We start from the raw sequence: 14842 nt of genomic DNA, 5'->3' as shown, positions 1-14842 counted from the left end.
TTGAAGTATGGTTTAGTACCACCTTGCCTGTCTGGGTACCCAGTGTGCCCCTTTCCCCTGTATCCAAGCACCTCAAACACAGTAACTTTGTATCCTCAGAATACCCATCTGAGGTAAGTACTGCTACCCCCAATTTGCGTGGGAAAGAGAGATGCTTGACAGACTGGGGAACAGATCCCAAGTCTCTTCTGTCTCAGTCCAATAGGATGGCAAAAGGCCATTCTTCCTTTTCTCACCTTTCTCCGTACTATTACCATGGCTCAGTGGTACAGATGTTTCTGAGAACAGAAATGGAATAAGCATCTGCTGGGCCAGGCCCTTCTCCTGATAACACTTGTCTCCTGCAGTTACTAAGGAGACAATTAACTGTGCCTCTTTCCCTGCCTCCACAGATACCCAGCATCGCTCTGTTGCTCTACCTTTGCTCTTAAAAAGCAAAATAAAAGCTTCAATGAAGGTCTGGCAGTAAGTTGCTTTGGCCCCTAACAGATTACCCAACTTGAGAGTTACTACTTTATAATTAAAAGAAAGATATTAATGTCCATGGAAAGTGGATATGCAAGAAAGGAAGCAACACACATGGAGAAGGAAAGGCAAGAAGGCCTGCTTGCTTTGGACAGACTGAAAGGACTTGCCCTACAAAATTTTGCTAGGAAGAGCTGCCATCAAAGCCATCTCCCTGCCTGTCCTGTAACACCTTGCATTGAGGCCAGTTGGCAACCGCCGCACAAAAGCAGTGTTGGTGTTATGCTCACCTTCCTGGCAGATTTTCTATCACAAGTAACTTCTGGAATAAGATCCTAGGACTCATAATTATTCCTGAAGTTTAAAAAAATCCTCAGGTAGCTGTATGCATTTGATATATGGATCCTGCGAATCATATATATTTGATCCATAGGATGATCAAAATTTAACTTTCAGCAGGAAGGCTTCACTGAACTTTCAAGCCAAGATCATTGCTAGAAATGGCAACATTTCAAAGCCAACCTCTCTCCCTGACTCTCAGGACCAGGAGGAAGCAAACTGAAAACCCTGCACCCCTTTCTGCCCTCCCTATTTTGGTTCCCAAACTGGATTCTCCTAGGCCAAGATGGCAGCAACCTTGTGGGAAGAGCTGTTCTCAGGAGATTTCAGTAATGTTGAACCCCAGCCCCATCTCTTGATGTTTAGGTTTCCACCATGACTGCTGGGCCTTACGTCCAATCCTGTCAGTATTTGCAGGCATGCTAACTTCAGGACTGAGAACAGTCCCATTGATTCCAACAGCATTACCCACAGCAGTAAAAGTAAAGCGTGCACACATGCTTGGAGGACTGGGAACCTGGTCAGAAAAAAAAACAAACCCTCATATAGCAGTACCTGCATCAGTGAATTTGTTACCTGTGTGCAACAGGAAATTTGGGTCCCACAGGCTCGGCTGACTGCTAACTCAAGCAGCCCTAAAGTCAATATCCATTACAATTCAATTACAAGATTTTCATTAACTAAACCTGTCCTAACAGCTTGGCACAAAGTTCCTGTGGAGATTCAGATTCTGTACAGAAGCAGATTGGAAAAACCTCTTATATTATCAGATTACTGGGTTACTTTAAACATCAGTTTGTGGCCCCTTGCCTACCATTGTTACCAGGTTATTGCTTCTTGCCTGCAGTCACTACATCTATTTTGCCCATGATTTATTTTATGTTTCTAACACTCTCTGCTCGCAACTGTACAAACAGCTGGAAGGGGGCAGCCCAGGCAGTCTAATGGGAGCACTTCTGTAAGGATCTCTTCTTCAGGGTCCTGCAGTCTGTCGTTTCCCAGGATTTCATACATCAGAGGATTGGAGCTGTCTGTATTTTCCCATACCTATGCATACAGTCCTGGCAGCTGAGCTCATCTCCTGCAGTCTCTACTGATGAGCAGTAATTCATAACACCATGGGAAGGATGTACATACTCTTTCTAACTGCTGCCATCGTCTTTGTCTTTAAAGGTAAGTGATCCTTGAATTTTCTTAAAGCGGGTAGGAGGAAGATGGAAAACGGCTCTGGAGGATGCATTTTTAATTAGTCCAGAGCTAAGGTTCAGCGCTAGTGAAACATACACCAGATTCATATTAAGCACAGATTTTTTCTTAAGCAGTTTTTAGATCTCTCTGTATAAAGCAGTAACAACTTGACAGTCATGATCTGGGATGCCAAATGGCTGCCACTAAGTCACTTAAACGTTAATACAGTAAGACAAAGTTCTAGATATTTTAAGGTGTAGACCACACTCAGTACATGCTATATAGTGCTGAAGCATCAGAAGAGATAGAGGATACTAAAAAAATTGCACAAGAGTCTTAAGATGCACTGTTCACAGTACACCCCTCTCTCCCTGCAAAGCAGAGGTCTCCTTCTTACTATTATTGATGACCTGAGAGGTGATGAAAAAAAAACTCTAAAAAAAGCGCTAAATTCTTAGATAAGTCAATGTAGTTGCTCTTGATAACGTAGTGGTTATTAGACATGCAATACACACACACGCAAAGGATTTAAAGAACATGTTGTGGAAGTGTAAATAGGCTAATAATATTTGGGAAGGAAGAGTCTAAAAACTGAATATGAATCTAAAAAACCCCCCACATCTGCATAAAAGACCTGAGGAATATTAACTTGCTAATATAGATGAGATTATTAATAAATATTGATGAAAACAAGCAAAATGGCTTTAAAATGTTAATTCCTCAGAAGCAGGAAAGCATCACTCTGTTTTAAACTGGTAGGTTGGTTTAAGGAGCTTTACTAACCTGTTAAAAGCAGCTTACCATGGGGCAAAGAAGGGGGTATTAAACTGTGTTGCCTGACATTTTGCAGGTTTGAGACAAGATATAACAAGTCTGGGGACAGAAGTTTGGCTTATGAAACATTAAAATCAGTTCTGGTCCAGCTTTCCCTGCTGATTATTCAAAATTTTTTTACAAAGGCTGAAAAGCCTCAGACATAGGATAGCACATGTATATAAATCCCATGGACAGTATTTAAAAAGTACCCTGTGTAGTTATTTCAGCTACATGCAAGTGTCATCAAGAGCAGAATGCAGCTCTGTTAAGTTTGTGCTGCCACAGCTGTGTTTTCAACTGATGTCCTCGAGAAATGCAGAATTGATCTGACTTGTTTTTTTCCACTGAAAGAATCTGGGGGGAATCTCATCTGAGTTCCAGGTAAGGGACCCCTAAGCACAGCACTACCACCTTGTGGGTGTGGTTTACTTCCCAAAATGTTTATTCTTTGACCCTGTGGATAAGAGGGTAGTGGGGGATAATATGATTCTCCCTGGAGCCAGAGGAAAGTGAGTAAATGTGACATAAATCTGTCAGTTTGCAGCTTTGCCAGCAGCCATTGGAGCAAATCTAATAGCCAAATGGATCATTACAATAAGAAAGAATGCATTTTTTTCCCTCAAATACTGAATTAATTTTTAATCCTCATTTCCATATTTTAAGCATATGGATTAAACAAAAATTCCATATTTTAATAAAAATTCCATATTTTAATTTAATATTTTAAGTGCAACCCCTGCTACCATGAGCTTCAGATTCCTAACAAAGCTTCAGCACTCCCTGGAAGACTGTCAGGTCATAAAACTCTCTGATAGCTCCTTAGAAGATATAAGAATGTCCACTCCATTTGCAACTGCACCCACACCCTTTCTGCAAGGAAAAAGGACTCCTTCAGCTCCAAACTCTATGATTTTATGAAACCGTCCATTCACAAAGATACACACGAAAAAGCTCCACATACCATTACATCTTAGTGCTCCATTTTTATTTATAGGAACATAAGAAACTACGCTGTACTTTATGGTTATGCCAGGCTTTGTGGTTCCTCCAAGTACGGTACAAATACTGAGCAATTAATCTAGTGCTGGGCAACATGAATAATGAAAGCATTATCGTTGTGTTATTGTTCAACCAGCCCTCCCCTCTGTCTGTAGGAAACTGGTGCAAGTGCAGCTGCAGAGGTTTAATGGCTAGTTATTAAACTTTAAAAGAAAACAGCATTTTCCCCTAAGAAGCTTCTGGGCCTGTCTCAAACAACCAAAGCCCACACGTCTTCCCTTGCAGGTTTCAACTGTTCAGAAGCTGAACACAAGCTGTTCTCAGTCTTGTTCACCAACTATAGTCAGTTCATCAGACCAGTGGAGAATGTATCAGACCCTGTCATCATACAGTTTGAGGTGTCCATGTCACAGCTTGTGAAGGTGGTGAGTACCAGGTTTTTTCTCAGCCTAACTGTTATATTGTCAGACTAAAGAAAGCCCCACTCCTTTTTCAACATGTCTGTGTGTTTTCAGGATGAAGTGAATCAGATCATGGAGACTAACCTATGGCTGAAACATGTAAGTAAAAATAACCACTAATACTGATAGGAGCTCAGTTGATTTTTATTTTAATTTAATTTCAATATAGAGTTTGTTGTTGCGTTCTCCAAGGCAATTTTGAGACACGATACATCCTACTAACCATGCTTTGGTTAATATTTGTTAATATCACTATCTAAATAACTGGACTATGACATTACATTTTACATTTAAAGCATTTTCCATCCAGAGATCCTACAGTACTTTAGATAGGTGGGTAAGCATTATTATTCCAATTTTACAGATGGATCATCTGAATCACAGACAGGTGAAGTGATTTGACCAGGGTCACACAGCAAGCCAAAGACAGCACGCCCAGGTCTGTGATCTAACATTAAGTCCCGAAGTTCCATGCTCCAACCACCTGGGCCCAGGCTGAAGTTACATGGTGTAACAATTAATTAGTTCACACTACCTCACCTGTATTTCCATTAGATCTTTGATTAAAAAGGTAGATGCTATTGCTAACCATGGGCAGATCTAGGATTTTGGAAGTGGGGGGAGGGGCTGCAGATGGTGTGGTGCATAAGTGCATATAACACAGTATGTATTTTTCTTCAGGTGAAAAGAAATTAGAAACTTTACTGATATGCTAGGGGCATAGAGCTGTACTATTCAGTTTAAGATCAAAGCAAAAACAAATAACTTCATTGGAAGATGCATTAATTTGGTAGATCAGTGTTTGTTCTAATTTGATTTGTATTCAAAAAGAATGGAAAGAGTCCCAGCATAAGGGGCACCTGGTAAGGTACTTACTCTGCTCTTTGGTACAGAGTGCAAGGGTGGCCAGGCTTACCTAATCCACGGCTGCCCCCTAGTGGGTACCTCTATATTTGTAATAAATACATGATAGAGGCTCTTTTGAAATGGCAGCAAGAGCATAGGATAGACTGCGAGCTTCAACTTATTGAATCTCCAAAGAGCGTCCCCCTCAGGAAAGAAAAAGTTGTCGGTAAGACCCTCCACACCCTGGGGAAACCATAGGGATCATGGGATTTCAATCTGATACTATAGATTCTGGTAATATACTTTCACCCTCAGCTCGTCTAGGAGTCCCAAACAGAATCCAGCCTGCTGTGTTCACCTAGGCCACATGCTACAGTTTTAGGTTGTGAATAAATGTTGATTGGGCTGAAACCAAACCCAAAGGTAGTTTATGCCTGGGCTTTGATTTGGGAAGACAGAAGAAGAGGAGAGCAAGGACTCTTCCATACTCCCTGCTTACATCTCCCCTGGTCAGGGTTGCCAGCACTCCAGGATCGCTCTGGAGTCTTCAGGAATTAGATATAAATATTCAGGAAACTGCTGAGAATCACCTGGGAGATAAAATAAATACTAAATGTTGAATTCAATTTATACAGTAGTCCAATGGGTTTTTTAAATGTAATAGTAATGTGCATTTGCCTTCCTGTGGCTCCACAGTGAATAAGTTCAGTCATTAATATCAGTACATCGTGATGGAACCTCCCAGAATAGATTCAGAGTTGGCAACCCTACCCCTGGTGTCCAGAAACACCTGATCTCATTGATTCCAATTGCAGCTGCTCAGACAGGACTGAATTAGGTGCAACTAGCATAAGGTCCCGGAGCAAGGTCATGGTGAAGACAGGAGCAGAACTCCCAATACAAAATTCATGCATGGCTAAAAGAACTAAAAACACCTTACACCAGAAGCAATTCAGAAGTCATTTACATTAATATTTAGGGCTCATCCTAACCCTCCGACAGCCCAAGCCAAATAGATCACCCATCCCTGTGTTTCTCTTACCTTGTAGCCACTGCACATCATACTTAGTGTTCTTCAAATGCAGCCTTTCTAGGAAACTTCTGGAAGAGTACTGGGCACTACTTTTAGATCATAGATGGAGTAAATGGGGTGCAAAAGGGCCAAAAGTCCAAAATAGGGAATTATGGGATTGCTGCTGAAGGACTTGCAGTACCTAGCTGAATTCTAGATGAAGGGAGGCAAGCTGGGAGGCAGTAGCAGCCTCTCAATCTCCAGTGCTAGCATTCAGCTGAGTTTCTGGAGCTGGCCTGACCTGCTGTTTTGGGCTGAGCCTGACTGAGGAGAATTGAAGATAATTAGCCAGCCCAGAGCACAGTGCCAAAGGAACGCAGTTGAGGAGACAGTCCACACTGAGGGGCACAGCTGTCTGGCCCAATAACTTTACAGATGTGCCCTTCGGGTCAATTTTAGCTGTTAGTGTAGACATACCCAGAACTATCTCTGCCAAACTTCTGTATTTCAAATGTAAAATAGTGGACTGCTGCTTTCTAAATAGTTTGTGGGACTTGTGGGACTTCCTCATTCCAGCTTCCCACAGTGTTTCAAAATGTGCCCAACAGAAGGACTCAATGAAGCCTGAATTGTCAGTCATCCGCTACATTATTAACTTTTCCAAACTGAGAATAGGTATTAGCAATAATCTTTGTCTAGCAGTGTCTCACATACACTGACCATAGACACATCTGTGCACAAGAAATACCTCAAGCATCATTAAAATGCAGCCACCCCTGCATTGTGAAAGATGGTATATCCATATAGCTCATGTAAGAATGAAACAGAGAACAAACAACATCATCCCTCTGAATCTACAGGGAAATTTTATGTGGAGAAAAATGTAACTACTTGTAGTGGAGCTTAACACACTGACTAACCTGAAGTACACCAGGATTTAAATTACTAGAGGTGGTCAGGACTTTTCTTTTTAAGTCTGAACCAAATGTTGGCACCTGCAGTTTTACTTCACTTTCCTAGCCTGGGTTCTTAATTCCATATTGACTTCCAATGAACACCATCACCTAGGTGATTACCACCACCATTTCCTACAGCCTTTCCTTTTATATCTCCCATTAAAGCGTTAACCATAGTAAGTCATAACCAAATTCTAACCCACCTAGTGCCACCCTAGTTTGAGGGACCTGGCAGAAAAATAGCACAAGGTTATATTTCCAGACAGTTTCCTTACAACAGAATAACCACAGAAATGGAAGACTAAATTCAGTAGGCCCAGAGGCCCCATCCACTCCTACATTCCTATATTTTTCAACTGGTTTTACTTTTCCTATGCAAATGGGGGCTGTAGGAACAATATCAGGGGCAAAAACATCCTAATGAAACATTTGCAGTGTGGACAGGAGGCAGCGTTGTCCAATGGAAAGACACTTAGCAGCAGGAGACATTGGTTCAATTACCATCTCTACAGTTTACCTGCTATGTGACTACAGTCAAGTTATTGTTTGTCTCCTCCCTTTCTCACTTTCCCTGTGGACTTTCAAGCTGTTGGAGTCTTTGCCTGTATGTACAGTACCTATCACAATAGGACTGCGTTCTCTGTACTAATGAATACAAACGCTTTCTTTTAACATGATACATATAGTCATCATCATACAAAAACCTTACAAGTGACATGAACATTCAAATAACATGCTCTAAGAAATAATGTACAATAGTCCACATAATTTAGGTTTTGTTGCATTTCTAATACAGTTTGGTTTCTTCTGTGGTTAGATCTGGAATGATTACAAGCTTAGGTGGAATCCAGCAGACTACGGGGGTGCAGAGTTTATTCGAGTTCCATCTGACAGGATCTGGAAACCTGATATTGTCTTATATAACAAGTAAGATTTGTATGTCATCACAGCTGTTTTTACTCAGGCACACACAAACAAGATTTTGTTCAAACGAGCAGTACAGTGAATATGGGTACGTAATTTAAATAGTTTCTATTCCTTAAGGGAGATCTACCTGCCAGCCACTGCAGTTTTTGCTGTAAAACTGAATGCTACTGTTTTTGGAGCCCATTGAGACCTGGTTTAAAAGAAATACATACATACATTTTACTGGAAGAAAACAAGAATCTTGAGGATCTACCACCTTTACTACTTCCTCTCCACAAACCACTCTAAGATATTTTTACCACCGTCTGCAAGTCCAAAGTAAAGAAGAATGCATTGTTCTGCAAAACAATATTCTTCTCATTTACATGGAAAAGATGCTTTTCAGTTGTTCACACTTGTAACTATAATTGGCTTTTAGATCCAGGATTTTAGCAGTTCAAAATTCTGACCATTTGATATCAACACCTACATAAGAATGATCATGTAAGAGCCCCAGGCTTGGTATTTCCAGGGTTTTTGCCGAAGTCAATCAGGAACCCAAATGTTACTGAGCTAGCTGATATGTTCTATCTAAGGAATCTGGCCTCAATTAAATATGGCTAAACTACCCTCTGATATAGTAGATTAGAAGCAGTGAGCTGGTGAGTATTTGGTGGTGAGTCCTTAAAGAATCAGCTCCTCCTCCTCCTTCTACAGCTAGCTAATCACATAAAGAGCTAAAGGCCATTCTTTAGTATCTCTTTAACATGAGAGCAGTAGCCAAAGCTGCACCAAGGATGTTGTGCAATTGTGAACAGGTAGGGAGATAATCCATGAAACATTATTAAAAAATGTATCTCCATTAAGAGGTTTGAGAACCACTACTGCAAAGAAGCCTCATGTCAAAAGACCCAATTTTATACCACAGACAAGGGATAGTATCAGCTATTGTGGAGTGGACAAGCTAGAGCATGAACCAAACACAGCAAAAATCAGCTTGTGTAAGCTTGTTCTGACACCCATGGTTCACGCTTGTTGTGCTGGGTCTTGATAGTATCTAACCATGTTACTGGAATAGAAAATAGTTTAATCAAAATCATCAGCTGGTGTAGGTCTATAACTTCACCGTCATCAGTGGAACAATACATTTACACCAACCACTGTTCTAGTCCTACACATGCAGTTTAGCCCAATTAGCATTTTCATGTGACACTCTGGATTAATGACCTGTATATTTATATTCTTACTCTTAAAATTGTTTGAAATTAACTCATGTAACTGAACTGTCAAACTAGCCTTTTTCCCTTGGTTTGTTTTTACAGTGCAGTTGGAGACTTCCAAGTTGATGACAAAACAAAGGCTTTACTGAAATACACAGGAGAAGTGACCTGGATGCCTCCAGCTATATTTAAAAGTTCATGTAAAATAGATGTTACCTACTTCCCATTTGACTATCAGAACTGCACCATGAAGTTTGGTTCCTGGTCTTATGATAAAGCTAAAATTGATTTGGTTTTAATTGGCTCTAGTATGAATCTTAAAGACTACTGGGAGAGCGGAGAATGGGCTATTATTAAAGCCCCTGGCTATAAACATGACATTAAGTACAACTGTTGTGACGAGATATATGCAGATATCACATATTCTCTTTACATTAGGCGTTTGCCTTTGTTTTATACCATTAACATGATCATTCCATGTCTGCTGATTTCTTTCTTAACTGTCTTAGTTTTCTACTTGCCTTCGGACTGTGGTGAGAAGGTGACACTCTGCATATCAGTCCTTTTATCCTTAACTGTATTCCTTCTTGTAATCACAGAAACCATCCCTTCCACTTCTCTGGTGATTCCGCTTATTGGCGAATACCTCCTCTTTACTATGATATTTGTGACTCTCTCCATCGTCATTACTGTGTTTGTACTTAATGTGCACTATAGAACACCCAAGACACACACAATGCCTATATGGGTGAGAACCATTTTCCTGAATTTGCTTCCCAGGATCATGTTTATGACGAGGCCCACCAGTGATGAAGAATATAATCAGAAGCCAAAGCCATTTTATAACGGTGAACTCTCAAACTTAAATTGCTTCAACAGTTCTGAAAGCAAAAGTGGCTTCACATGTCAAGATGTAGCATGCAGCTGTTGTCGGTATCAGCGAATGAAAATTGCAGATTTCAGTGACAATCTTACAACGAGTTCAAGTTCTGAGTCTGTAGATGCTCTGCTTTCACTTTCAGTTTTGTCACCAGAAATGAGAGATGCCCTTGAAAGCATCAAATACATTGCAGAGAATATGAAAATGCAGAATGAAGCCAAAGAGGTAAGAACAAATGGCAACTTTGCTCAGAATATGGGGCCATTTAGAAAGAACATTTAAGTGGTATTTTAATTGAGTACCCTAGACATTTTTCAAAATATATACTGCAGAACAGAGCATTACTTTATGCAAATAAACAATGTATTATATTAGAAGAACAGGGAGCTTTGAATCAGCTAGTTAACTGCAAGTCTTTTTGGGAAACAACTTGCACTGAACTTTTACACTTCTAGTAAAATGATATTTGTCATATAACGCTTTTTAAGACAGACATGGTTGAAAGAAAAGAACATTAGCTTTATCACTGGGATTTCCCAGATTCTGATCTTAACACTGCTGCTGCCTCATTACCAGGAGGTCATGATTTCCCTGTCATTTGCCACATGTTTTTGTTATTCCTTTTTAAGGAGGGTATTATTCAGAATGGCTGCAAGGCTTACATTGATTCCAGTCCGTGCCATACCCCTTCCACCCTTGCAAAAAAATAGAACAGCCATCCTCAGAGCTGACAATCTGCAGTGGTTCTTAAGAATAAATGTACATATTGTTTTAATAAACAGAGGGGAGTTTCCTCTGGCTATGGATGTTTCTCAGTCATACAAACAGAAGGGGAAAGCAATAAATTCCTGTAGTTATATCACAAGCATCTATTTAACTTAAAGTTGGGCTTGGGTGGGTTTTGTGGGGGGTGGGTGTTGGGTTTTTTTAGCTTTTTTGTTTATTTTGCTGAATCAAAGCCTTATTCAGGACTCATTTTTTAAAAATATATTTTAGCTTAGAAAAACTACTTTCTGCTTCAAAAATAAACTGCATTACTAACTTTTGGAATAAGCTTAAAAAATAATTGTGCAGGTATATAATGTAAAACTAGGGCAGCTGTAGTAAAGATGAACTGTCTGAGTTTAAAACGCTAGTTAAAATTAAAGTGCACTAACTAAAGCTGTACCTAACATCAGTTCTTAACATTTTTTAAATGTTTATTATTGTCCAATGTGAAAACCATTCCCGTGGAATACACCTTCCTCCCCAAACCTTGACATATGAAAGGGTGCATGAGACGAGAGAGAGGCTATCATACATAATCATCTTTTATTAAGATACGTCAAGACATAGCATGCAGATGTTGTCAGTATCAATTAATTCTGTTGAGCTTTTCAGTCATAAATGTCAATTCTCTTCTGTTCTCCCATGCACATACCTCTCAGCATCTTCAGTAGGAGAAATCTTTTTGATAACCTGCAGTGGGGCTTAAGTTCCTCAAGTGATTGGGTGGTCAACATTACCTATTTCAGTGTACCCACTACAATCCCAATATTTGCTCACAGAAGAGTTGCAACCTATGCTGAGGTGCTGCCAGGCTAAAGAAAAGAATAGTTTTATTTGAAATGATGCTATAATGCTAATTTCAGCTTTAAAAGATAGCTTCTACAACTCATACCAAATAAGCTTCAGCTGTACTCAATCAAAAATCATTATGAGACTAGTGTGTAGCAAACTGACATGCTTTTCTCTTATTCCAAAACATGCTTCAAAAGTGGCCTTTTCAGGATGGATGTACATACGTTCCAAGAACATTTTTGTTGAACACAGGTCTCATCATGCATTTGTCAATCCACTAAACACATACACTTGCTATTTCCTTTGTTTATTTTCCAGATTCAAGACGATTGGAAGTACGTGGCCATGGTAATTGATCGCATTTTTCTATGGGTATTTATTCTGGTATGTATTCTTGGAACAGCAGGATTGTTCTTACAACCCCTGATGGCTGGAGATGAAGTGTAGAAATTAAAAATATTGTGTTCTAAAAGGAAGCATCATGTTTGGTGACCAAACATGGTATGCCCTTTTTTTATGCCACGTTTCTCCACGTAAAGTTGTATTAGTAGCTTAACAACAACTCTAGGGTCACTATATTTGACCCAGCAAGATTCATAATCAGTGTGAAAAAAAATGTAATTGATTTTTTTTAATGTTATTTAGTTAATTTCAAAGTAAGTTTAGTTAATTTCAAAGTAATATTCTCCAGACTTACCAGACATCTTTTACTAGAATTGGAGAAAAAGCAGTTTACGTACAAAAAATGAACAGGAGCGTGTTGAGGGCTCAACACAGACATCATCAATAGGAGAAAACCACAGTATTCCCACAGTGTCCACAAGGCCAAGGGAAGGCTAATATATTTAGGATGCTGACTTACTTTCAACAGCATGGCTTCTGCTAAATTAAATAAAATCCCTTTAGGATGTGATGAGATCTTCTGAAAGCAAGGTCATAAGTGATACAATTCAAGCATACAGCCTTTAAAAAGTTTAGATCCTCAACTATTTTGCTGAAGTGAAGCTTCTTGTTTTACGGTGCATGTAAAATCAGTAAAAAAGTTGAGGGGAATGAAGAGTGGGAAAGTTATTTTAAAACTGGTTAATATATGAAGATAGCCAGCAGCCATCGTTTGATTCTGCCCATCCCTTTGTGTCACAAAACAAGATTGTCAGCAAGATGTCAAGATATTCAAACCAAGTTGTACCTTATTTACATACAAAACTAAACAAAAGCACCACACACAACCCCCATTTAGCATAACTAGCTCACTGAACGATTAAAATAGCGAGAGTACCATGCAACAGCAAAGTACTAGTTTCAGCAGATTAAAAAATCGTGTAAAGTGTGGGTAAACTGTTTTTAAGGCATACATCCCATAATATATGTTTTGACAACAACTATAGATACGCATATAGGAGCATGATATAGGAGCAAAAGTAAACAGCATACCTAAGTATTTGTAATGGGGTGATATTTGGTATAAATGCAAGTCATTCACTCTATACCAGATTCTTTGGAAATGTTCTTGGAAATACAGCAGTTGATACTATCATCAGATGTAATGTTTTATGAAAATAAAGAGAATTAAGCTGTCACAAGAGTATATGTTATTTCTTTATTTTGCATGCGTGACAGATGGAGTGTTATATAACTAGGTAATTTCCGCACTCTGAACTGAGTAATTCACAAAAAACACAGACCCAGGAGCACGGAACTCTTAAAAATAGTTTAGTTTTAGAAAACACAAAGGAACACCTGAGGATGAACCATTGCACCTAGAAATTCTGGTGTTCACCATTTTATCCTTAAGTAATGTGTCTAAACTATACAAGTGATTTAAAACACTTCACAAGTTTGGCAAAATGGATAATACCTATACAAGGACTGGTCCCCATTCTACCCATTGCAAAAAGGGGAAAAAACAGGAGCAGAAGAGGTTAGAACCAGCTGAGAAGACCATGCTCCCTCATTCAAATAATATAGTTGCAGAAGTAGAAGTATGTGCACTGTGAATGCAAGCAGAAACACTGATAACATTAGCAAGCGGTGTGAAGAGTAACAAGAAGGGTTTCTACAAGGATTAGCAACAAGAAGATGATCAGGGAAAATGTGGGTCCCTTACTGAATGGGGAAGGCAACCTAGTAACAGATAACACAGAAAAGGCTGAAGTACTCAATGCGTTTTTCACCTCAGTCTTCACAGGCAAGTTCAGCTCCCAGATTGCTGCACCAGGCAGCACAGTTTGGGGAGGAGGTAAGCAGCCAAGTGGCAAAAAGAACAGGTTAGGGACTATTTAGAAAAGCTGGACATATACAAGTCCACGGAGCTGGATGCAATATATCCGAAGTTGCCAGGGGAGTTGGCTGATGTGATTGTAAAGCTGCTGGCCATCATCTTTGAAAACTTGTAGCAACTTGGGGAGGTCCCAGATTATTGGAAAAGTGCAAATATAGTGCCTATCTTTAAGAAAGGGAAGAAGGAGGATGCAAGGAACTACAGACCAGGCAGCCTCACCTCAGATATTGGAAAAATCATGGAACAGGTCCTCAAAGAATCCATTTTTAAGCACTTGAAGAAGAAGATTAGGAACAGTCAGCATGGATTCACCAAGGGCAAGTCATACCTTCTATGATTAGATGACTGGCTCTGTGGATACAGGAAGAGCAGTGGACATGATATACTTTGACCTTAGCAAGGCTTTTGATACCGTCTCCCTCAACATTCTCACAAGCAAACTAAAGGAGTACAGGTTTCATGAATGGATTGTAAGGTGGATAGGAAACTGGCTGGATCGCTGGGCTCAGAGGGTAGTAATTAATGGCCTGATGTCCAGCTGGCAGCTGGTATCAAGTGGAGTGTTACAGGGGTCCATGCTGGGGCTGGCTATGTTCAATATCTTCATCAATGACCTGGAAGATGGCATAGAGTTCACCATCAACAAGTTTGCAGATGACACCAATCTGGGGGGAATACTAGGTACGCTGCAGGGTAGAGCTAGGATTCAGAGAAACTTCAACAAATTGGAGGATTGAGCCAAAAGACATCCTGACAAGGAGCAGTACAAAGTCCTGCGCTTAGGACAGAACTGTCCTATTCACTGGTACAGACTGGGCACAAACTGGCTAATCAGCAGCTCTGCAGAAAAGGACCTGGGGGCTACAGTGGATAATAAGCTAAATATGAGCCAACAGTGTGCCCTTGCTGCTAA

At 39.9% G+C, this 14842-nt stretch overlaps 1 protein-coding gene across 1 annotated transcript; it reads left to right on the top strand.

Annotated features, from left to right (window-relative positions):
• Window positions 1-1394: 1394 nt before the first annotated feature.
• CHRNA3 (cholinergic receptor nicotinic alpha 3 subunit) lies at window positions 1395-12701 on the top strand. Its single transcript, XM_019504409.1, has 6 exons — window positions 1395-1977; window positions 4093-4232; window positions 4323-4367; window positions 7900-8009; window positions 9311-10313; window positions 11967-12701. Exons 1-6 carry the CDS (start codon window positions 1923-1925, stop codon window positions 12093-12095), a joined length of 1482 nt encoding a protein of 493 aa, XP_019359954.1. The 5' UTR covers window positions 1395-1922; the 3' UTR covers window positions 12096-12701.
• Window positions 12702-14842: the final 2141 nt, after the last annotated feature.

This window comes from Gavialis gangeticus, unplaced genomic scaffold (assembly GCF_001723915.1).
Source record: "Gavialis gangeticus isolate Ggan-Ray unplaced genomic scaffold, GavGan_comp1, whole genome shotgun sequence".
NCBI classification, from domain to species: Eukaryota; Metazoa; Chordata; order Crocodylia; family Gavialidae; genus Gavialis; species Gavialis gangeticus.
The sequence above is the reverse complement of the archived record's forward strand: the minus strand, read 5'-3'. Positions and strand labels throughout refer to the sequence as shown.

Coding starts and splice junctions, on each gene's coding strand:
- CHRNA3 (XM_019504409.1), top strand. CDS start 1,923: ATGGGAAGGATGTACATACTCTTTCTAACTGCTGCCATCGTCTTTGTC. Junction 8,010..9,310: donor GATATTGTCTTATATAACAA/GTAAGATTTGTA, acceptor TTGTTTTTACAG/TGCAGTTGGAGACTTCCAAG. Junction 10,314..11,966: donor TGCAGAATGAAGCCAAAGAG/GTAAGAACAAAT, acceptor TTTATTTTCCAG/ATTCAAGACGATTGGAAGTA.